Source organism: Coturnix japonica, chromosome 1 (assembly GCF_001577835.2).
Source record: "Coturnix japonica isolate 7356 chromosome 1, Coturnix japonica 2.1, whole genome shotgun sequence".
NCBI lineage: Eukaryota > Metazoa > Chordata > Aves > Galliformes > Phasianidae > Coturnix > Coturnix japonica.
Window position 1 is genome coordinate 46471335 of NC_029516.1, and position 23498 is coordinate 46494832.

The following is a 23498-nucleotide window of genomic DNA, read 5'->3' on the forward strand; positions in this document are numbered from 1 at the left end:
AAATCCAAGTGTGTGCCCTGTGAAAAGACCTCAGGAACATTAAGCATTGCTTTTAGAGTAAGGGATGAATATTCTGAAGTTAATAAACTGTGAGTTAATGCTTTGAATGACAAAGAGAGAGCAGGATATCAGACAGCTGACCCTTACATGATCACCAGCCAACCTGGGCAAGAATCCCGGAACAAGAAATGCATGAGGTCTTACACAGTCTGGACCATAATCCATATCCTTCCCCTTTTAGCCCATTTTGGGTCTGAGGATTTTGCAGCATTAGCGCTGCCCTTGTATAGCATTTTGAGCATGATAAAGTAAACCCTGTGGTTCTCATGACACACCGCTAACCCTGTGCCTCCATTACACCACAGGCAGGATGGCAGCTGAGGTGCAGCCCAGAGGAACTTGGATGAGATGAGCAGAAGAGGCCTTGGCCTGGTGGGAAATCACTGCAGGGACCCTGGGACTGCTGAAGGTCTTCTATGCTGGATGCATCAAGCTGTGAGTTCCTAGCATGAGCAAGCCTCTGTGAAGATGTGGCTGTGGTCTTTGAAGCAGCATGTCCTTCCCTGGATAGCAGATGAAACAGGAATCTTCTCATTGCGGGCCAGGCAGAGCTGCCAAATGCGATCTGGCAGCACACTGAGGTCTGCCAGGTCACCGGGGCTCAGCTTTCCCTGGGGAGGGCTTCGGTTTACCCATGTGTTTCCCTAAGTGCTCCAGCTCCCTGGTCATGGAAAATCATACACCTTTCCAACCACTCCAGGCACCCAGCAGAGCAAGGCAGGGCTTCCGTGAGACGCAGCCCACGGCTGTAGTGTGAGTACCAGGGGATGCCCAAGGATCTTCCTGTGAGAACAGATCCCAAAGGGCCTGCGAACAGAACCTCCCTGTGCAGCCCATCCCCTGCACACCCAGCTTCAGCAGCACTGCTTTCTCCATAGAATCATTTGAGTCGGAAGGGACCCGACTCATAAAGGTCCAACTCCCCTGCTATATACAGGGATACCCACAGCTTGATCAGGGTGCCCCTCCAGCCTGACCTGGGGTGTCCCCGGGGGCAGGATCACCTCCATCTCCCTTCTGGCCATGCTACTTTGGATGCAGCCCAGGGTACGGTTGGCTTGCTGGGCTGTGAGGGCTCACGCCCAGCTGCCATCTACCAGTACCCCCCTACCCAGGCTCTCCCGTACACATGGCTCCATAAGAAGAGGTGTAACCAGGCAATGCTTGGAGAGAAGGAGGTGGGTGTTATTAGATCACCCACTTAGCCGGGCTACCAGCACTAAAAAAAACTTGATTACAATTCAATTAAGGCAACGTTTCTAATTAAAGACTGATTATTTTAAGCCCTAAATGATTAAAATACAGGCGGCTGAAGTGTCCGTGCACACACCTCATGATTTCGCCCCTGAGGGCTGCATCTCCCCTGGGGACAGCAAGAAGAGGAATGGACGACATTATGGGTTATCCCGATGGCACCTTCCATGCAAAAAGCCATCATGGGGGCTCAGTGTGGGCTGCATTGCCGGTGCTTAGGGTTGCCTGCTGCCCTCACACCACAGGATGCGACCCCGTAACCCCCATCCCAACAGAGCCCACTATGCTTGGTGGTGTAGGTCTCCCCGATGAAGCAAACTGTGGGGCTGCACACACAAAACTCGATTATATCTCACTTTCCAGAGCCAGAGAACACCATTGCTTGAGCAAATGGGGCGGCCGTGGGGCTCTCGCTCCCCACAGCCGAGCACTGACAGGTGAGAGCCCGGGGTGAAACATCTATAGGGCCAGGCCCGGGCTGAGCGAGCGGCGGATGGAGGAGCGGTTGTGCCTTTAACGGCGGGCGGGCGGGAGGAGGAGGAGGAGGGAGGGCCGGGGCTGCGCTGGGTGACATCAGTGGGTTTGGCTCCGGGGCTCAATGGAAACTGGGTGAGCGCCGGGCTGTGCCGAGCACACGCCGGCTGGAGGGGACGGCGAGCGGGCGGGAGGCGGCAGGCAGCGCCGCGCCGCGCTGAGCCTGAGCGAAGGAGGGACGCGCCGGGCACGGCCGCCGCCAGCCCTCCCCAATCCTCCGTCATCCTCCCCGCCGCGGCCGCCTGGGCCCCTGACAGCCGGCGGAGCAGCAGCCCCACACGGCCCCCTTCCCGCCAGGGTGGGTATGGGGGGCGCCCGCCTCCATCTTGGGGCGCAAACCCCGGGGGAAAGGCGGCCCCTCCGGCTCTTTGTGTGCGCGGAGGGAGGGAGGGAGAGAGGGAGGGAGGGAAGGAAGGAAGGAGGGGCGGGGGAGGGGAGGGCAGGGCGCGATGCGCCGGGCCGGGGGGCAGCGGGGACAAAAGGCCCTTTGTGGGGTGCGGGGAGGGGGTCGCCCCCCATAGCCCCCTTCTTTCTCCCGCTGTCCCTCGGGGCTCTGCGCTCTCGGGGCCCGGCCGTTGTAGGGACGCGGAGGTAGAGCGGAGGGGGGGGTCGGGATCTCGGGGTGACCGCGGTGGGCTCGGGGTGGGGGGGCCGGGAAGTTGGCTGCCGTTCGGGGGGTGGTCGCTTTGTGTGATCTACCCGGAAAATACAGCCCGGGTAGGGCCGTGTTGTGCCTGTAGGGGGTGGGGGGGTGTCAGGAGACATTTATTTATTATATTCCTTCCTTCCCCCCCCAATCTTGTTTTTCCTGTTTGTGTCTATTTCTAACGAAAAGGTGGTTTTCAGCGCTTCGCCTCTTATTATTTTCTTTCTTTTTTTTCCCCCTTCCCATCTGCCAGACCTTCTCCTCTTTGTAAGTGTGAAAGGGGCTCAGGGAGGGGAGGGGGCTGCTCGCTGGCTGGCGTTTCCATCAAAATGCCGTATTTTTTACCTCCTTATCCCGATTGTTTTGTTGTTTCCCCCCCCCCCTTTTAATTTTGATTATTAAAAACCCGTTTCAGATGACTGTGTTTTGCCAACCCCTTCCTTTATCTCCTACACACACACAAGGAAATAAAAGCCCTGCACAGCCCTTATGGGCACGGCACCCCCCGCGCTCCCACTTCCCCTCGCAGCCTCCATTATGTGGCCGTCAAACTCGGTGCTGTATGGCCTTCGTGTCCCCCCCACTGCCCAGGTGTGGGGCCGAGGTGACGCTCTGCCCTGCGAAATGGCTGGCATCGGACACACAGCCCCGAGACCGGCTCTATCCTGCCTTTATATAATGGCTTTTGTGTATGTACATGGGTATTTTATCTTATATAAAAGGGCCCTGGTGCAAAATGGTGTGTGTGTGTGTGTGTGTGTGTGCGGGGAGCGACACGTAGTATTTGTAGTATGTTGTAGGTGTGAGGTGGATATTAACGTGAGCGCACGCTTTGCTTTGAGGTGGTGGTGTGTTAATCCCGTGTGGAAAACGCAATGGGTGAAGGGACCCACAGCCTTGGGAGCGCTTGTTTTGGCTGGAGGGGTCAGGTCTGCTGGGGTGGGGATGGAGGGGGAGGGGAGGTGTTGAACAAGGCACGGACTTTTAATTGTAAGCATCTATAAATAATACATGGAGTGATGTAATTTTTTAGATATCGCAATATAAATCGTATATGCGAGATCTTCCTTCTGTAATAGTAGACCCGAAGACGAGATAAGGGCAGGAAATGTAGATGGAGCTGTGGTGTATGGAGTGGGAGGCAGCCAGCAAATGTGGCGGATGTTGGGACTCCCAGAGCAGTTGCTGCCGGGGGTGTTGTGCCCCCCCCCCCATAGCACAGATCCCCATGGCTGCCCTCCAGCCATCATCCCCCCCCCCTTGTTCCCTAAGCACACTTGTGTTGTGCTGGGGGGGAGATAAGGCAGAGTGACAGCTGTGCGGCCGTGATTTTTCACTCCATTATCCTGCTCCCCTCTCCCACCCCCTCAACCCGGAGCATTTTTTAGATTCCCCTTTGGAGCCTGTTGCTCAATCAGCCAGAAGGGCCACAGCCTGGTTGTGTAGGGAGCCCTCCTTAACCTGGCTCCTTGCTGTCCCACAAGGGTGAGACCAAGGTATGGTGGGACCCTGCTGGCATCTGTGGCTGCGTTGGGGGGCTTGTTGTGGTGGTTGGGTTCCTGGGAATGTGGACCTTTGATCTTTGGCTGGCATAGGAGTGCAAGCAAGTCGGATGTATGTTAACGTGGTGATGTGGAACAGCAGGCAGCAGTTGAAAACCATGTCTACTCACTGTGCCCTCACCCAGGCCTGCTGCCTTCCCACTGTGGCTCCCAAGGCGCTGCTTGCATTCCTTGTAGTAAGTCAGAAATAGCCATGGGGCTTTGTGCTCCTCAGATGCACAGAAACACACATGCATAAGTAAATAGAGGCAGGGAACTCCACCTCGGTGTGCTTTGTGCCTGGTTTCAGGGTTCACAATGTCCCCTGAATGCCTTGATGGGATTATTTTCCCTGCCATCCCTGTAGCTCGTCCCTTCCTCTTCCTGTAATCCCACCTCCTGGGGCAGCTCAGGGTTTATGGTGTGCCCAGAATCCTATAGCTAGGATTATTTTGCTTGTGCATTTCAGAGCCATTTCTTCTGCCCACCTTTGTCTTCTCCTTTGGCGATGCCTCCTTCCCATCTAGCTACAGCAAGGGAAAGTTCCTCTCACCTACTTGTGAAAACATGAATCATTCCTCACCTTTCCTGTCCCCAGCAGACTCTGTGTCTGTGTTCTGTACGCTAATGCTGTGGCATTGCATAAATCAGGAGTGTGGCAAATGCCTCTAAGAGGAGCCGTGCTCATTGGCTTGGTTCCTAGAACAAGTTGGTGTCCGTGGAAGCGGGGAGGGAAGAGGGACCTGACAGAATAGGGGTGTGTGCTGCAGAGGGGTTGGTTGGGGTGGGATGGGGAACAAACCGTGTGGTTGAGAGCCTCCTACCTTCTAGATTTTCTCTGTGGGATGAGTAGGCTGAGCCTGGCTACGTTATTTAATCGGGTGTAGCAGGTCAAAGGGTGAGCTGATCACCTGGGGCTAAAGGCCGGGGGAAGGCTGCAAACAAGCAGCTAGAACACCTGGGTGGGTAGCACAGGCGTGGAGGCTGTTGATCGCATCAGCTGAGGTGCGTGGAGATAAGCAAATGGCCGTCCTCCTCCCAACCTGCCTCTCGCAGAGCTCACTCCTATATGGTGTCTCCTGCTGCCCCAGCCTCTGCCTAGGGGTGGTGGAGTTGCTACAGGCAGTCTGCAAGTCTGTCTCAGCCCTTGGTTCTAACACTTTGTTGCAGCTGTAGTGCTGGTCCGGAGAGAATTCTTTCTCAAAAGCCATGTGCCTGTCCCTCCTGTTGTCCCATGGGTCTAGGAGTGTCTTGGTGCAGCTTATTTTAGGTTACCGTGAAGGGAGGTGCTCCTTAAAGTGTGAAGCAGTCACCCACTGGCGCATTGTTAAGAGATTTCTTTCCCCAGCTTCGTGAAGAAGATGGTGAGAAAGAGGTTCAACCTTTCTGCGTTTCCATGTTGGGAACACAGATGATGTTCTTGAGTGGGTTGTGTTCCTGCAGTGTTTCTAACTCATGCTGTTCGTGGACACCTGAGTTTCTGCACATCAGCTGCATTGAAAGCAAACTACTTTGAGATTTAGGAGCAAGCTCTGGGGCAAGTGCTGGGTGTAGCTGATGGGTTCGTTTTACATTCTTCCATAGGACGCTGGATCAGTTCCATTTTCTGCTCTGACTTTGTGTCTTTTTGCGTTTCTTTTCTCAGCACAACTAAACCATGGAGCTTAGAGTGGGGAACAAATACCGGCTGGGCAGAAAGATTGGCAGTGGTTCATTTGGAGACATTTACTTAGGTGAGTGTCAGTCTGTGTCCTTCCACCTGCGTGGTTGTTTTTCTCAGTTGCATCGTTATTTTTGGTTTGATAAATACATATTTGCCTGTTGATATTTTTAGCACCGTGTAAGATTGGAGATGGTAGAGGTGGGGGGAAGAAGAAAAAGCTGCAAGAAATAGTGCCAGTTGTTGCCCATCTTCTGTGCCATCAGAGGATGGGATGAACTCTCCTTTGCCTCCCAGATGTTGGAGACGCAGTGACATCTGGTCAAACTGATCTAGATCTGGACTATGGAGAGTGTGTTTGTCATATACCGTGCTCCAGCTCTCCTGTTGACTTTTAGTGAGCTTGGGTGTGTGTGGGTATAAACCCACATGTCAGAGTGGGTGGTGGAAAGGGAGGAGGTGGACTTTCCTCTGTGGCAAAAGGAATGGAGTGGTGGAAGGCTCCGGTGGGAGAGATGGTCCAGCACTTGAAAGAGAGAGGCCTGACACAGGGAGGTGTAAAACAGGTTGGGGAGGAGGCTGTCCTGGCTAAAGTTGTGGGGCCCAGATGTAGTAGATCATGGGTGGGGAAGAATTTAGAGTTATCACCTGGGGTAGCCTCAGCTGGGAGGTGCATGGGGTCGATGGACAAAGCTTATGAATCTCTTGGGTTTTCTATTGTCGCAGCACTTGGGAAGAAGCACCTCCAAGCCAGCACACTGGGGTGTATGTGCGTGTATTCCCTGATGCTTTGCCCAGTGATGTTGCTGTTGCAAACTCTGTGGGGCTGGAGGGGCAGGGCTATCCAGAAGCATGACAGAACCATCCTTGAAGTGGCTTCACCTGTTGTCCACTTTGCACCATGACTACAGGACCTGTAGTCCTCCAAGCCAGTGGAATAGAGCTGTAGACTCTTTCTTGGCGTTTGCACCCTTTCAGTACTTACAGATGGTTATCATATGCTCCTTGACTGTTTGTTTGCTCAGTTGAGTTGTATTTTGCTTCCCGCTACATCCACTGCTCTTCACTGTTGCTGTTCTTCCAATTTTTCCCAGTTTATCCATCTGCTGAGCAGCTTGGAGCCTACACAGCATTTTAGGTGTGGCATTTCCAGCGCTGGGCAGAGAGGGGCTACCCTTGAGCGGTCTGTAACACGATGCCTCTGCATGGGCTGTTTTGGGTCTCCTTGGCTTCCCCCATCACCAACACTGTATCACATTGCAGAATTGGCCTTAACATGCTGTCAGCTGTATTGTGCGAGGTCTCTTCCAGGTTCTGCTTCATCTCTTTACCCCCCACCCCTCCCTCTGCTGCCTTCATTGAATACCTCTAGTTCAGATTACTTTGCTTCATTTAGTAAATCACCTGTTTTCAACCTCTGGCTTTTATCTCCGGCTCTCTCTTGCTTTATTATTCTCTCTTGATTGGTGTTGGCAGCTACCCTTGATTAAGTACCCTGTGGGAATCACTGGTAACAGGCTTTGTTGCCACCTTTATCCAGAGCACGAACAAAGGTGATAAATAATGTATTGGGGGTCCCGATTCCACTATGTGATGCCATCACTGCAGCCCTTCCTGCTTGTCACTCCTCTGCAGCCCATTAGTGTCTCAGGTGACAGTGCATGCAACGCCCAGGTTCTAGGGATCAAAGGGTGACAATTTGTTAGCCTGGATGCATAATTTCTGCCTGTGCTTGGGCTCAGAGCCTTCCAGACCCTTCCAAAGCACTGGAAAGTGCTGTGATCTTGCAGAACATCTGGGATATGTGGGGAGAAAGGAGGGAGGCACTGAGTGGGAAGGCCTGATTCTGCATCACATAGCAGGTTGCAGGCATGGAGAAGCAGTGGTTCAAGTGAAGGGGTTGTCCCCTCCTTGCCCATAACTAAGCCACACAAGCATCAAGGAAAGCTCCAGTGCCCAGTATGGGGAACCTCAAGTGGCTGGGTTCACTTGAATGTAGTATCAAAGCCCTTGTGATGTGCACTGAGGTGCAGGCCAGCCTGTTTTGAAGCAGTGATAGCAAGACTTGTTGGAGCCAGGGTGACACCCCAGCCTGGAGGGATCAGGCTCACAGTCTGCACTGTTGATTGGGCTCATGCTCTCCTCTCATGGCCTGGTTTGCAGACAGAGACTTATTCACTAGGATTTCTCTCCTGCACTAGATCCACCCCTAGGTTTCCTTTAAGAAGGAGTAGAGATGGAGCAGAGACAAATGAGTTTTGTCTGTATCCGAAGGCTGATTTGGGCTGGATGCTTTATTCCCAGCTTTTTTGGGATATTGGTGCTTCTGTGATCGATGGGTACTGTGTGTTCTACTCCTTGGGATTCCTTTTTGGGTTTCCTGCCAGAAGGAAATGGGAATTTCCACACGGTCACACACAAATGGAGGGTTCGTGTTAATCATAATCTGGGGCTCAGATCGTTCAGATAATGGCAATCCATTGCTTTTGTGCTCTACCTTGAGGGTTATATGTGCCGAGCAGAGTTCCCCTGTGGTGTGTGGATGGGCACTGGGATTGAGATGGCAGCAGGCCCGAACCTGCTCACCTCTGAAAAGGAGAGCAAAACCCAGAGGAGTCACAGGGCCATTGGGGCTGTTGGGAGACAGCTGCTTTGTCAGGGTGTCAGTGAAGGGGCCTGGCTGTGGTGCTGCCTCTGATGCAGATGGCTGGGGTGTACCAGAGGAGCCCTTGGGGTGAGCGGGGAGGAGGGTGATGGAGGGGAAGCTTGTGCTGCAGACAAAGCATGCCGGGACAGGGCTATGGACAGTTCCTGGTTGCAAGCTCCTCCTCAGTGGGAGGGGAGCGATTTCCTTTGTTTCCTGGACTGTTAACTCTCTCTCGCCCTCTGACTTCCCCCATCTGCTCACAGCCCTCCTTTCTTCCACCGCTAAGCTGGTGGTGGGGAGAGCCCGTTGTCCTACTCAGTGCGGAAGGTTTGCTGTATTCAGACACGCAGCGAGGCTTCTGCTCTTAAAATCCTGTTTAGCAGGTGACATCCTCTGTCCCCAGGGCCCCATTTCAAACAGCTCGTGATGAATGAGTAGTGTTTGTGCAGCCCCCACAGCGGAGCGAGACTGGGGGTGGATGTTAGGAATTATCCCTGATCCTACATGCGTCTCTCGACTGGTTGAAGCTAGGCAAGCTCTGCTGTGTTTGTCTGGGGTTTGTTTTTCAGTCTGGAGAAGGAGCTGTTACTTTTGTTGTTTGTATCTTTTGAAAGATGGTGGTTTAAGGCATTGAACAAAGCATGAGAGAGACCCCTGGCTTTGGATTCTTGCTGTCTGTTAGTTCTTTAAACAAAAAAATGGCCGAGGGAGCAATCTAAAGATACTTGAGGTGGGGGGGCTGGTCTGCAAGTGTGAGGTATGTGCACCCCCAGCGAAGAACCACCCTGTTTTAGGTCTGATTCATCCTCGTTTTACTTTCCTAGGCTGCAGTTTCTGCTTCCTCTGAGAGACTGACACAAGCATTTGGAACCTGTGGGTCTGGAGGCCATGCCAAATGGCGTACTCACATTTTGCAGAATTGAAGCTTTCGTGATGTTTAACACCCCCTCCCACGTGCCCACCTGCACCCCTTCCATTCCCCTGCTTACATATAACACCCCCCACCTGCAAGCAGCCTTATAAATGGATGCATTGTCATCATCCTAAGTACACGGGGCAGTGGGGAGATGAGAACCCATTCATCTTGCCACTGTTCAGCTTTGGGGGTGGGGGGTAAGGTTCATTGAAAATGCTAACGCTGCCAGAAGTCAACGAGAGTCATTGTTGCTCGTGTGTCAGCAGATGGACTAGGAGAAGGAAAAATCCCCCAGGGGAGGGATGAGGGAGCTGCTGCTGAGGATTTGGAGGAAAATCTTTTCCGAGGCAAGGGAAAGAGAAAGGAAGGAAATGCTTTTGTCTATCTGGGTATCCTTGGTGTTTCCACACTGAATGAGGTCTCACGATTGAACACGAATTTAAAAGGAAGATAACCAGTCTGTGACCACGTTAGTACTGTGGCCTGAGTGCCTTCTGCTGTTCTTTTTTAACCCCTTCCACTCCTGATCTTTGTAAGAAGAGTTCTGTGTGGCGTGAAGAGAATGCACAGGCTTGTTTTGCAGGCCAGCAGGCTTTTAAGTGGAAAATAGCAGCCTTTTCCCAAAGATCACACTTAAACACACAGGTCTAGCAATTGGGATGCCTTTTTTCCCCCTTCTGTTTGCCTGTCTTTGGAGTAAAAGCCCTTATTAAATCCATCCCATTGCTCCTCCTCCTTCCCCTCCCTCTAAGCACCCTAAATAATTCTTCTCCCTCCTTAGTGTTTACAGCCTTCAAATATTTGCAGTCTGTTGTCATGTCCCATTCTTCTTCCCCACCCTTCTTAGTCGTATCTCTTGTCTACATTACATATTTAGCTCTTTTAATCTTCCTTAGTAAATCAATCCCTCTGGGCCCTGATGGTTTTTGTTCCTCTCTTTCAAATTCCTTGCAGCTCGCCTATCTCGACCTGATGCTGTAATATCTAGGTGACGTCTTGTTGCTAGCAGGGAGCTCTTGGCTAACTCTGTGTACATGCAGTGCCTGAACCCTCTAGCAGGGGGTGGATCGCCTTTAGTATCCAGAGGGAGAAGGAATCTGGATGCATGAACTTCTCCTTTTTTTGATAGAGCAGCTGCCTTTGTGGACTTTTTGTTAAGACCTTGACTCTTAACACAGGGATTGGGAAGAATGAATTCACCAGACCTACCAAAGTGTGCTATAGGTTCTCTACAAAACATCGTCTTCGCCTTGTGGTGCAGTGCTGAGAAGCTGCTCTGAATTAGAGCTACACTTTAATGTGTGTTTGAGTGCAGCTTGTAACAGTTCCTGATACATGGAAGAATTTGTCTGTGTTCCAGGCAGGCACGGGAAGGGGGGAGAGAGAAGCAAGTTTTAAGTGTCATTCCCGTGACCTGCGTACAGATCTTTGTTCTTTCCATTTTAGGATGATGTGAAACATCTGGAATCCTCTCTGCTAATAGGAGGGAAGGATCAGCCTGTTCCTCCTTTGGCAGTGCCTTTTGGGACCAGAGTGCTGGCTTTCGTGCCTGGCAGCTTGCTTCACTTTGAGGGGAAGTGTGTGGGGAGGTGCTTTTGTATCATCACAAACTTGCTAGCAGTACCTACAACAAAAGACATTTGAGTAGCTTAATTCACTACTGGATTCAGTTTACTTCTTCACGCTTCTAATTTTGGATGTAGCAAATGTTTCTGTATTGGCGAAGGATTAAATAGATTATTAAAATCCTCAGGAGAGAGAGAGAAACTGGAGATTTGTGAACTGTCTGTATTGAGAGCCCGGAGGTAGCTGGGAATGTCAGCAGTGTCTCTTCCTGAACTAATTGGCTCTGTTGAAGTGTGTGGCTTCTAGAACCTGATGTAACCAGTAATTTTACCAAGGAAGATGTACTCTGTATCACTGCCTGGATGGCTGGCTCCAATACAGGAGGCTAAGAATATGGTCAGCTAAAACTTCTACTAGGGATAGTTACTGCTGATACAAATTATCCTCACAAAGTCAGGCACCTGTTGTCCTGGCCTGTCTGTAGGATCTGAGCTAGTCATGTGCCTTCCTCTGTGCTTGTCTCTGCAAATGGCAGTGCTGGAAACATGGTATGAAGTGTCTAAATCTCATTTGTTTTGCAGAGAATAAACCTTCGGATTTACCCAGAAATTTTGGCATCTGCATGGGCCTTGTTATAAGTGTTTAGCTTTAGTGGAGGCCTGCAAAATCTTCCTCTTACTCTCATCTCTATGCAGGAGCCAACATTGCGACTGGTGAAGAGGTGGCTATCAAACTGGAATGTGTCAAAACCAAGCATCCCCAGCTCCACATTGAAAGCAAGTTCTACAAGATGATGCAAGGAGGAGGTGAGATAGGAAGGGAAAAGATGGGGCCGGGGGAGTGGTTGAAAGAGGGAGTTATTCTGGAGGGCCTTAGAAAGAAAATGATTTGGTGTTACATAGAACCTTCTCAGCAGGGGATGCAGCAGTTTTCCTCCCTTCTGTGGCTTAATATTCCTTTTTCCCCAGTGGGTATCCCCTCCATTAAGTGGTGTGGAGCAGAGGGGGACTATAACGTGATGGTGATGGAGCTCTTGGGGCCGAGCTTGGAAGATCTCTTCAACTTCTGTTCCCGCAAATTTAGTCTCAAGACAGTTCTGCTCCTGGCAGACCAGATGGTGAGTTTCCTCTGAAGCATTTGTGCCTGCTCTCCTTTTCCATACCTCCCCCCCTTCCCCTCTGCTCAAGAAATGTGACATCTTAGGCTTTTTCATTTAGCAGCAAGTAGATGCCAGGTTTTTCTTTCTTGATGAAGGCCTGAATCCTGTGCGCTGCTGGGTGTTTCTGGTTTCTGTCCCTCCTTCCTTCCTCTTTTGCTCACCCTCACATCTGTAAATGTGTTACATGCATAGATGCTTTTACTTGTGTGGTAAATTACTGACACTGCTACCCATCTTGAATAAACAGCACATGCTTAGGACCCTTCTGGATCCTCTCCTTTCCCAGCCTGGCTAGGTTTGAAAGCTGACTGCTGTCAGTCCTGGTGCTCAAAATTTTAATCCATAGAAGGGCAATTCCCATACCTCCTTGTGGTGCTAACAGTGACCTTTCCAGGCTGAGGACTGATGGTGTGTGAGGTTTAAATCTGTTTCCAGATACTGTTGCCTCCAGGGGGTGGGGAGGGTCATCCTTTTCTTTGGCTGCCATCTCTGGTATTCTCTACAAAGGATACCTTTTCCTTCTTTGATAGGGTAGGGTATCTTTTTAATACATGCAGCTACAATGAGGATACTTTCATATCTATCACTTTTTCTTAATTTGATTTTATTTTTTTCTTTTTCTTGTCCCCTTTCAGATTAGCCGTATTGAGTACATTCATTCCAAGAACTTCATCCACCGGGATGTGAAGCCAGACAACTTCCTTATGGGGCTTGGTAAAAAAGGCAACCTAGTATACATCATTGATTTTGGTTTGGCCAAGAAGTACCGAGATGCCCGGACCCACCAGCACATACCTTACCGGGAAAACAAGAATCTGACTGGCACAGCTCGTTATGCTTCTATCAACACCCACCTGGGAATCGGTGAGCCTGCTGTTGCCCCTTGATGGGGCTTTCCATGGGACATAACATGTACCTTACAGGGAGGTGGCACACCTTCTCCTGAAGGTTGCAATGCCACATTTGGGGTTTGAGTTGTCACAAAAGCCAGCATGGGCCAGAAAGCAGGTGCTAGCTGGATACTGGGTTCTATGCCTGGCTCTTCTACTGACATGTATGGAGATCGTAGGCAAATAATTTGTCATGTCTTCATCAACTCTTCTGTCTTCTGTGGCCCTCTGAGCTCCTGAAAGCAGAAATTGTATACTGGACTGTTCATGTGCTGCCTAGTGCTGCAGAACCCTACTTCAGCAGTGAGGCTGTGCCCTCCTTGACTTCACTGCCACTAACTTTGCCTCATACAAACGCCCACATTTTGTAACAGTGAGGACTGGCTTTTGTTGAGGCCTTCAAAATCTGTGGGTTTTTGAACCACGCTGTCCCATTCACCTCTGATAGTAAATGTGAGGCAGCTGTAGGGAAGCAGGGCTCTGTGCTTGGTGCCTAAGGCTATTGTAACACTGATGGTTCAGGCAGGTGTTACCCTGGTGATGGGCATCATTACAGGCTTTGCACGTACCCCACACAGCCAGGGCACTTTAAACATCCTGAAGCCACCCAAGCTTGTCCTGAGAGTGAGCCCCAATGCACAACACCTGGTTGATGTGGGGAGCAGAGATGAAATCCTCCTGCAGTTTTCTCTTCCATTCCCTGACTGGGTACCTACTTCTCTCTGTGATTCTTTGTCCCCAGTGTGAGAGTTTCATAGTTACCACGGGGTTCCTTCTGAACAGGCTGACTTTGTTCTGCTACTGGTTGACAAACCTGATGAGCAGCAAAACTGAAACCACCTTGCCTGTTGATTCAGGAACACAGCTCGCTTGCAGCTCCGTTTGCTTTTGGGATGCCTTCTGAAATGTGTAAGCTGGGAATTTGAAAATCACAGCAGAGAAGCCAAACATCTTAAACTAACAGTCTCCGCAAGAGTTCGTATCTTAATATTCCTAAGGAAAACTTTCAGTTCTCCCCTCTTGACTCTGGATTCTTGAGAAAACATATGCAAGACTTGACCTGCAGAAAATAGAGCAATTTCCCCCTGTCTTCCTTCCTTATTACTATATAACTGTATACCAAAAATGCTTTATTTATATCAAAATAAGGAGTGTTGTGTGTTGAGTGTGGGCTATGATCTCCTGACCTCTTTCACATAGCAAAAATAGTTGTTGCAGCGTTCTCCAAGTTGGTCTTGTATTTTAGCTTGACCTGCTTATATATAACTGACTCTCCATTGAATTCTTGGTCAAGATTTCTACAGCCATGGTAACTGCCACAAGGAGACATGCACAAAATAATTCTTACTGCTATGTCTGTCCATTTTTATTTTTCATGTGTGCCTTCCCTGTCTGAGCTGAACACGAGATGCTGAATGTCTGGTTGTGGGCTTTTTTTGTTTTGTTTAAGGAATTTATTATTCATCTGACCCCTAACTTAGCCCTTTGCTACTGGTGGTTGGCTTGTGTATCGGGGTGAACAAACAGTGTCTGAGTGCTAATCCGAGGGCAAACTGCATAGGACATCAATCTGAGTGTAGCAGTCGCTTGCTCTCTTCGTGCCCTTTGCTTCTGAAATGCTGGGTGTGAGTTGCTCAGTGCAACAGATCTCAGGTACGTTATCTCCATGCTGCAGATAGTTGCCCTGAACCATACAAAGGCTTCATGGTTTGCCTGGAGCAAAGGGGATGGAGTGTCATAGTTGCAGTTGAATTTCCTGTTTCTCAAGACCTTGCCACAGGATAAATGGCAGACATGTTTGTGAGTTAGAAGCATTGCCATGGGAACCATCACCGATTTTTATTTTTTTGGTACTTGTCAGATACTAAATTTTCTGTCATAATGTTCCATTAATGCAGTTTTGGGAGAGGGAAGGAACCAGGTGCTGGGGTATTCATGTGACGGGAATAGCAAATGAATAAATGCCTTTATTTGAATGTGCAAGCTAAGGATTGGGCATTCCGATGTCTGGAGGAAACACATTCTTTTCCCAGTGACCAAGGAAAAAGTAGGAGGCGAGATTGGAGAGGGTTTCCATAGTGGGAGACTTGCTGTTCGGGGAGTCAGTGGACTGTGAAGGCTTTGGTTCACGCATTCCAGTCAATTTTCACATGCTCCAGGGATGAGAGTCCCCTGTGCCCTCTGGAACTCGTGAGGTCTGAAATAAATACTTATGGGTGCCCAGGAGACAGTCTTGGTGGGCTCTATCTGGATGACAGTAGGCTGGGCTGGGATTGGGGGCCACTTTTTCCCTGAACTTTTCTCATAGGCAGCATCACCGTGGGCTGTACCCATCATCAAGTTCTTCTGCTGACCCTGCTGGCTGCCACCCATTTCTGACTTCTGTGTGCTGCCGTCATGCAGTGGGGAGAGAAAGGGGAAGTGTAGTCCGAGAATGTGCAGCGTCAGGTCTGAGTGTGTAATCAGGAAAGCACTGCTTGGTTAAGGCTGCTTGTAGCCCTAGTGAAGAGCTGATTTTTAAAGAGGCCTGCATGGGGTCGGCATTGCTTGGGATAGGATTGGAGTGAAAGGAAAGCACTGGCCTGGGGGACTGGGAGGTGCTTTCAGTTGCCAAGAAACTAGTTTGGTCATGAACTTTGCATCCAAGGCAAACAGTCCTGGTTCTGCTTTTGCCCAAGCATGTCTTCATCAGGTAACTTGCCTTCTTGCTGCTCACCTCTGACTTGGCTCCTTCCAAGGAACCTGCTTGGGAACGGGGCTGGGAGTCTCCCCAAGAGTGGGAGGAATCTGGCACCGTATCCCTGTGCCACTCCTAAGCAGGGGGAGATTGCTTGCAGAGTGAGTTGGATTCAAGAGGCTGTGCTGCGTTGTATGGGAAGGTGACTTCGTGTTTTGTATTGAAAGGGTTTTTGAGTGAGGATCTGTCTTACGAAAGTAGCAGTTCGCTGTCTCTTGTAGGAAAGCTGAGAAGCTGAACTAAAATGGAGAGAGGAAGCGTGATGTGGTGCCGCAGGTTAGGTGCAGGTCGTGACTGTAATCCTGCTTCTGAGCTGACTTGCTCTGTGCACCCATTCACATCACTGTTTTTTCTTTTCTCAGTCTGTGGTGTGAGTTGTTTGCCTTCTGCTCAGGGATGCTGTGTGGTTAATCAATGATTACTGAGCTTCTAAAAGTGGAAAGTAATAACGTTAAATAAAATTTCCATAGTGCATTGAGATGAGGGTTTTTTCTAACTCTGATTGCCCTCTTTTGCTGCCCACTGTTACTCAGTATTCTGTGGCTGCTGGTGTATGAGGTCAGGTCAAAAGAAAACCCATCCCCCCCCCCAGAAGAAAACCCTTGAGATGTATGATTCTGAAAATGAAACAAAGGAATGGAATGTGTGAATTTCTTCCCTGTCACCCAAGGTTTAATCCAGGGTCTTGCAGCTGTGGCTACAAGTGAAAGAAATACACAGTGTTCTGAGGTCTGCGTAAGTACTGTTCAGGCAACGTGGCAGCCACAACCCATCATGTTGGTGCTTCAGGCTCTTTTCTGATGTGAATCCCACTAAAATTGTTTAAGTGGACCATGGTGATGAGATGTATCTGAGAAGACTGACTTCAGGGGCGCCACACAGGAAGGCATTTATCACACTGCCTTTTAATAATTAGGTATTCTGCTTATGGTTATTTTTCTCTGTCATGTTGCTGTGCTGAAGCACGCATCTTGTACACTGGTGAGCCAACCCATCTCCTTGCCTCCAATAAGGGCTTGTAGCATCACCCACTGACTGCAGTCTTAGCCTTCTGTCCAGTAAGTTTCTCTGGTTCCTGCTCCATGCAGGGAATCTGCAATTATGGACTGTTAAAGCTACTGTTTGGGTAAGTTGAGGACTGGCAAATTGCAGGGTCCAGGTTGCCCTCCACACCTGTATTTTCAGGCCCTAGATGTGCATTCTGTGTAGATTGTTATCAAATATCGTTTAGCTTTATTTATTTGATGTGTGGTATGTAACACAGGTGCCTGAGAGGGTTGTATGCATGCCAGCCCTCGCCCAAATGCAATACAGCCCATTTCTTTTCCCTCCTTCCTCCATAGCATCTAAGTGTCTCCCAGCCAGTCCTGTAGTTATCTTTGGCAGCAGCCTGATGAGATTAAGAAGCATTAGCCCCTCTAAAGTGGGCAACTTGAGGCAGTGAGTTAGCGAGGTCAAAAAAAGCTGTTACTTCAGCACGTTCAATATAAGATAGCTTGGGGATCAGAGAAGCTTCTTTCTTCTATACTTCTGCCTTGGACCATAGCATTTTATAGTATTCCACGTGCTTTGAACTGAAGGTGCTTTCCTCTTAAATATGAGCTGGTGGAATCTCTTTTTCTTTTGCAACCAAGGTCACTTTCTTTTTTTTCCTTCCACTTCCTCCCTTCCCCTCATATTTCTAATTTGCCAAGCCCCCTGATCCACAAAAGCACTAGGAGGGGTGCAGGAGGAAGGAAGGGCCCATGGTGAGTTTTGGAGCTTCTGTGTCAAAACCATCTTGAGCAAACTTTTGGTTTAAAATGGTTTGGTCCTCACAAAGAACAAATTCAGTGTGGGATATTTCTGTTTGGGAAATAAAACTCTGTGTTTTTATAAAACCACATCTGCAAATGGATCCTTATAATGGCATGTTAAGGGCAGTCCTTGCCCTGAGTAGAGCTGGTGGTGTCAGTTATATAGTTATTGTTGTTTGGAGGGGAACCTTTTTGGTCAAAGTATTCCTTTTTCTTCCACATCTTGAAAACCTACTGATCCAGAAACTTCCTTGTGCAGTATTACCTAACAATATTACCTGTTAAGCTTCTCTTAACTGTCAGCTCAGCTGTTTATCTGAAGGTCTCAACAGTTCCTTGTTTCTGCCCTGTGTAAAGAATTATCAGCAGGTTTAGTGGAGTACATGTTTGACAGTGTAGTGTTGGGCTTGTTTCTATGAGCTTTGCCTTTCTATGACTACCTTAGCCATGACTAATCCCTGGGCTGAGTATCATCCTGGGTGGAGAAGTGCAGGTGCCCTTGCTCTGTGACAGGAAAGAGCAAGCATGCAATGCTGCTGTTGTGTGAATTAAGGCTCCTCCAAGTGAGGATATAGGCCAGTCCACTTCGTAAACAGATTATTGTTCTCTTCTGAAGAGCACTTTAACTCTGTGTTATGAGCAGGAATTTTTACTGGCTTTAACGAGGGTTTTTAAATGAGGGTTTTTCTGTCATTATAGAACCACCAAAGAAGAGAGAGGGAATCTTTCTTTGTTTCTCTGTTTACCTCCAAAGCTGTGAAATTACCAAAGCAGTTCTAGTTGCCACTTACTCCTTGCCCCATGTAACTTTTTCCCTACAGAACAGAGTCGACGTGATGACCTGGAGAGCCTGGGCTATGTGCTCATGTATTTCAACCTGGGCTCACTGCCCTGGCAGGGCCTCAAGGCTGCCACCAAGCGCCAAAAGTACGAGAGGATCAGCGAGAAAAAGATGTCAACGCCCATTGAGGTGCTCTGCAAAGGGTACCCTTGTAAGTGCTATGAGCTTGATGGCTGTTTTGTCTGATGCATGGCTTGCCCTCCTGCTGAAACTTCATAGAGTCTTGAATCGTGAAGGGCATGGCCCTTGAATAATAAAGGCCCAGACCCTGATGTGCTGTTGACAGCAGTGATGAAAAGTGAAATAGACCTTTGATGGTACAGTTCTGGTTCAGAAGTGGGAAACATGCTTTAATGTAGAGCTGAGCCTTTCGTTAGTAAAGGTGTGAGGGTGCTGGAAAGGTTCTTTTAGAATCTCAGAAACATTCTGGAAGGAGGTTGGGCAGTGAGGTGAGAAGTTGTGCAGATGATCCTGAGTTATTCTGGATAATAGGAATTAGGGTCAACCAAGATGAGTTCCAGAAATAGCCAGGTACTGGAGCAGAAAGTGCTATTCACTGTAGTCAAATGTAGAATAATGTATATGAGGGGAGAGCAGAAGGCTCAAACTTCGTGTCACATAGGAACTAGTAAGCTCTGATCTGACAGGTGTCACTCAGCAGTGAGCTGCGCCCATTACAATAGGTGGTTCTGTGAAAGCAGCAGATTTGCACTTAGTGGCTACTGAGGAAAGCGGATCAGGTGTAAAGGATTACTAGAAAGAGAAGGAGCACAAACAGTACACGTAAACCCAAAGCCATCTCACACTCCACTTGCACTGTGCAGCTCTGGTCCTTCCTCTATTTCAGAATGGGTGCAGTAGGTCTGGAAAAGTTCCGGGAAAGGCCAAAAGGATGATGAGCAATAAGGTGACTTGTACTCTAGCAGCAAATAAGTGAACTGGAATCTGGAAAGGAGATGGTTAGAGAGGAAATAATAGAAGTCTGTATTCTCACTGTGCCTCCAGTGGATGAGAGCAGATTTCTTTTCCAGTTCAAGAAATGGAGCAGCCAAGTGAAGCTGCCAGCTTCAAAACAAAGTTAGGAGTTTCTTCATGCAGACAGTAGGAGACCTGTAGAACTTCTTCCCAGAAGATGTTGTGGATGCTTAAAGTAGAGGTTGGAATTGATGTGGAAGAGAAATCCACTAAGTGTTGTTAAACAATTGGAAAGAACACCAAAATCTGGAAGTTCCTGAGCTGAAAACAGGTTGAAACTGGGCTAGTGTCAATAGAAGCATAGACATGCTTGCCCTGGTGTTCCTTTTCGGTAGCTGTCTGCTCCTGACCACAGGCTGCTGGACTAAGAGGACTTCTGGTCTGAGCTGAGTGTATCTCCTATTACACAATTTTATCCCTTCCAGTCTTTCTAAATGGCATCAGTCATATTCATATCGTACAGGACTGCATTCCTCTCCTTCAGCAGATGCTGTGACTTGCTGCCTCTTGCTTGAAGAAGCAGACAGAAGAGGGATTTGTGAGCATTACCTCTTGTAAAAATACGGATGGCATCTTCTCTGTGGCTAGAGCACTACAACCTCCAGAGTCTGTTTTCCTCCTTCCCCAGCTCTGTGCTTGTGCTGTTGTGATGCAGCACATTGCTGCTGAAAAGCTGTGGTAGATCTCCAGTGGGGCTGGGGAACAGTGTCTAACAAGTGGCTTTGCTCTCTCCAGCTGAGTTCTCGACATACCTCAACTTCTGCCGCTCACTGAGGTTTGATGACAAACCTGACTACTCGTATTTGCGACAGCTCTTCCGCAACCTCTTCCACCGTCAGGGCTTCTCCTACGACTACGTCTTTGACTGGAACATGCTTAAATTTGTGAGTGTGTGTGTGGTGGAAGGGCTGGGTGGGATGGGGATGGCTTTTATGGCATGGAGATGTGGGAGGAAAGTCAGAAACTGCCTGTCATTTGTACTTACTCCCAGTGATCAACTTGGGAAAGGGATCCAGGTGTAGTCAGAGTTGTTCCATAGTGCTAACTGAGGGGATGTAGCTACAGTTCTAGCAGCATATCTGATACAACATGTGAGTCAGTAGATAGATCTCTTGCTATACAGTTAGAGATCTCCTCTTGGAGTGAGCTATACTGGGAGAAAGGACAGAATAGTAGGTTGCAGTAGCAGCTGTAGTACCCTGCGCTTTCATCCGTACTTCTTCATGGAAGAGAACGAAGGCCCTCTAGATGGAGTGGAAGATGGTGAGAAGAGCTTGTTGACAGGATGGAGCTGTGCTTTCCTGTTGTGTTCAGGCACGCTGGATTTTCTGTCTGCTGCTGCTGCTGTCTCTCTTAACTGACAGCCGTGTGGGATTTCTCTCTCTGTCCCAGGGAGCAGCCCGAAATCCTGAGGATATGGATCGGGAACGGCGAGAGCATGAGCGAGAGGAAAGGATGGGACAGCTCCGGGGCTCAGCCACGCGAGCACTGCCCCCTGGCCCACCTGCTGGAGCCACTGGCAACCGTCTTCGCAATGTCGCTGAGCCCATGGCCTCCACCCCCACCTCCCGAATCCAGCAGTCCGGTGAGCAGGATGGGAGGGCTGGGGGAATGTGTGCCACCCCTGTTCATCAACTGGATGCTGTAACTGCTGACTGGCGTTGTCTTGCATTTCTGTGCCTCAACAGGAAACACGTCCCCTAGAGCAATCTCGAGAGTGGACAGGGAGCGGAAGGTCAGCATGAGGTTACATCGAGGAGCTCCTGCCAATGTCTCCTCATCCGACCTCACAGGGAGGCAAGAAGTGTCACGGATTTCAGCATCACAGGTGAGCCCCTGCCTGGACATTCTGCAGAGACTAAGGGCCCTGCAGCAGGTTTTGCCTGATGTTGTTAGCGCTGATGCTTCTGCAGCACACTGGGGAGTGGTTCCAGGTCACAGCTTTACTCTTCAGTTGTATGCTTTCTGCAAGCTGTGCCTAGCATGGTCTTGGCTCTGCTTTGCTCAGCTTAAGCTTTCACCTGGTTGTCTTCCAGACCACACTGGTTTGAAGTGAACCTTGGGAAGGGTGATACCTGAGAGAAATGCTTAGCCTCTGTTCTGCTGTTCATGCCCTGTCTTCATCTCTCGCATATTCTTTCTCTTTTGTAGACAAGTGTGCCATTTGATCACCTTGGGAAGTGAGGAGCAATTGCCACTGGACCAGTGTTTGCTTAGGTGAGTGAGTCCCGGTGCCTGGGATCCTGCAAGGAGGGGATTGCTAAACAAGGGATTAGGTTAAAGCCTTGATGTAACTGTGGGGGGATGGGCATTTCCGTTCTCCTTTGCCTTACTTTGAGGTGTTTTTTGGCTTTGGGAGGAAGAGCAATGTTTGCTGCCAAAGCCCTGGGGATGAATTATCTTGGGTGCGAAAGTAGCTTCTGTTTTTCCTGGAGGGTAGGGAGGGTAGAGAAGGTGTTGGTCTGGGGAGCCATTTTGTTAGTTCTTTATGAATGCTTTTCTGGCATTGTGATGGTGGGGAGGAGTGTGCCGAGCTAGTATTAAAGTATTAAACTTTACACAGCTAAAGAGTATCTCATCTAACTGGACGAGGTAACTGAGGGCTGGCAGGAGAGTAGGAGAAAAGGTGATTTGGTTAGTTCTGCTCCAGTTGGTTGTGAATTTTCTGGGGAGAGCTTTTTTTTTTTTGCCTAACCTCCTTTCCTCTTTCTCTCTCTCTTTTCCTTTTTTTTTTTTTAATTCATTTCTAGTGTCTTCACTGTATTTTTCTTTCAAAAAACAAAAAACCCCAAAAAAACAAACAACCTGAAAAAAAAAAAAACAAACCCAAAACCCAACAAAATCACACACAAACACACACATGGAAAAACAAACCAACCCAACAAACAACAAGAGATTTTCTTTTTGCCAATGAGGAGTCGAGTTGTGCCCCGTGATGGTGCGAACCATTTCCGAGAGGGTCGCCTGCGTTCCCCCAGTGTGAGCACCTCCAAGGAGCCGACGACGCGGGAGCCGTGCAGAAACACCAGTGTGCAGCTGCCCCCAGCCCACCTGGGCCCTTTTGCTGCCTGCCCGTACCCTCTCCTGCTTTTAGTTTCTTCTTTCTCCCCTCCCCTTTGGGTATCTTCTGCTTTGTTATTTTTATTTTATTATTATTTTCAGATCATATGGTTTCTAGCCATATACATTGTAACTTTGCTCTCCTTTTTCTCTGAGGGCAGGGGATCGGGGATAGGGGGGGGATTTGCTTCTCTGTTCCGTCTTTTTCAGGAGACTTGTGGGCCGGGAAGGAATCGGATTCCAGCCACACTCAATGATAGAAGTCTGATTTTTATTGTGATAACAGAATTTATTTTCTCAAGCATTAAACAAATTGTAAGCTGTGAGGGGAATGGTGGCAATGGCCTCATCGCTGACTCGGGCTTCCTTTCCTTGGTGGCTTCTCTGCGTCTTGGTTCCAAGTGGGCTCTCCATGCCAAGACATCCAGAGCTGAAGTACAGGGAGATGAGAACCCACTTCCCATCCCTGCAGCGGGGTCTCTTTTAGTCTGGCTGTGCGTGTTTTTTTTTTTTCCTATTATTATTATTATTATGTTTTTTTTTTTTAATTTGTAATTAATAAACCTGTTTAATTCCTCAGAGAGCGTGAGGAGGAGAGGGCTACACAGAAACCCACAGAGCGGTGGCTCTTGCTCTCTTCTCCCCTCCCGCAGCCCCAATGAGATCCCCCCTCCATGCACAACCCCTTCCCCCCCCCCCCCCCCCCTTCCTTTTACTTTAGTTGTTTTTAACTGTACTTTAGGAATACTCGAGCCGCCCTGTGGCGCTTGGGGGCTCTGAAACACAGCGCTGACCACTGCGACCTGTGGCCTGTAGCAGACACACTGTCACTGGAGTGTGGGGCCCGTGGGTTGTGGGCAGGGCGGGATTGGGGGGTGGGGGGGGTTGGGATGGGGTAGTCTTTTTGTTGGTCCGTTTTTATCCTTCCTATTTAACACTTTGTTTTTCCTCCCCGTTTATTTTTTTTCCTAATTTATTTACCCCCCCCTCTTACTGTCTCTCTCTTTTTTTTAATTAAAGAGCGAAAACTTTTTATTACTTTGTAATTTAAAAAAAAAAAAACACAAAAAAACACAAAACAAACAAAAAAACCTGAAGAACTTTGGGGGGGATTTTGTACTTTTTTCCTGTGTAAATATTGGACTTTTTTGAGCTTTATCGTGGTTGTTAATTTGAAGTAATAAAGTAGAAAATGATAAAGTGACACCAGCATCTG

At 49.0% G+C, this 23498-nt stretch overlaps 1 protein-coding gene across 3 annotated transcripts; it reads left to right on the plus strand.

Moving 5' to 3' along the window:
• The first annotated feature begins 1932 nt into the window (after positions 1-1932).
• On the plus strand, positions 1933-22863 carry CSNK1E (casein kinase 1 epsilon). Of its 3 annotated transcripts, none has more exons than XM_015863053.1 (11): positions 1943-2146; positions 5681-5768; positions 11520-11630; positions 11793-11941; positions 12619-12847; positions 18228-18398; positions 19958-20106; positions 20615-20807; positions 20911-21050; positions 21374-21439; positions 21973-22863. In XM_015863053.1, exons 2-10 carry the CDS (start codon positions 5693-5695, stop codon positions 21404-21406), a joined length of 1251 nt encoding a protein of 416 aa, XP_015718539.1. In that variant the 5' UTR covers positions 1943-2146; positions 5681-5692; the 3' UTR covers positions 21407-21439; positions 21973-22863. The 3 variants fall into 3 exon arrangements, with proteins under 3 accessions (XP_015718556.1, XP_015718539.1, XP_015718546.1); XM_015863060.2 differs by lacking the exon at positions 1943-2146 and adding an exon at positions 2317-2439; XM_015863070.2 differs by lacking the exon at positions 5681-5768 and having other exon boundaries at positions 1933-2146.
• The last annotated feature ends 635 nt before the right edge of the window (positions 22864-23498 follow it).

Coding starts and splice junctions, on each gene's coding strand:
- CSNK1E (XM_015863053.1), top strand. CDS start 5,693: ATGGAGCTTAGAGTGGGGAACAAATACCGGCTGGGCAGAAAGATTGGC. Junction 11,631..11,792: donor CAAGATGATGCAAGGAGGAG/GTGAGATAGGAA, acceptor CTTTTTCCCCAG/TGGGTATCCCCTCCATTAAG. Junction 12,848..18,227: donor CAACACCCACCTGGGAATCG/GTGAGCCTGCTG, acceptor TTTTCCCTACAG/AACAGAGTCGACGTGATGAC.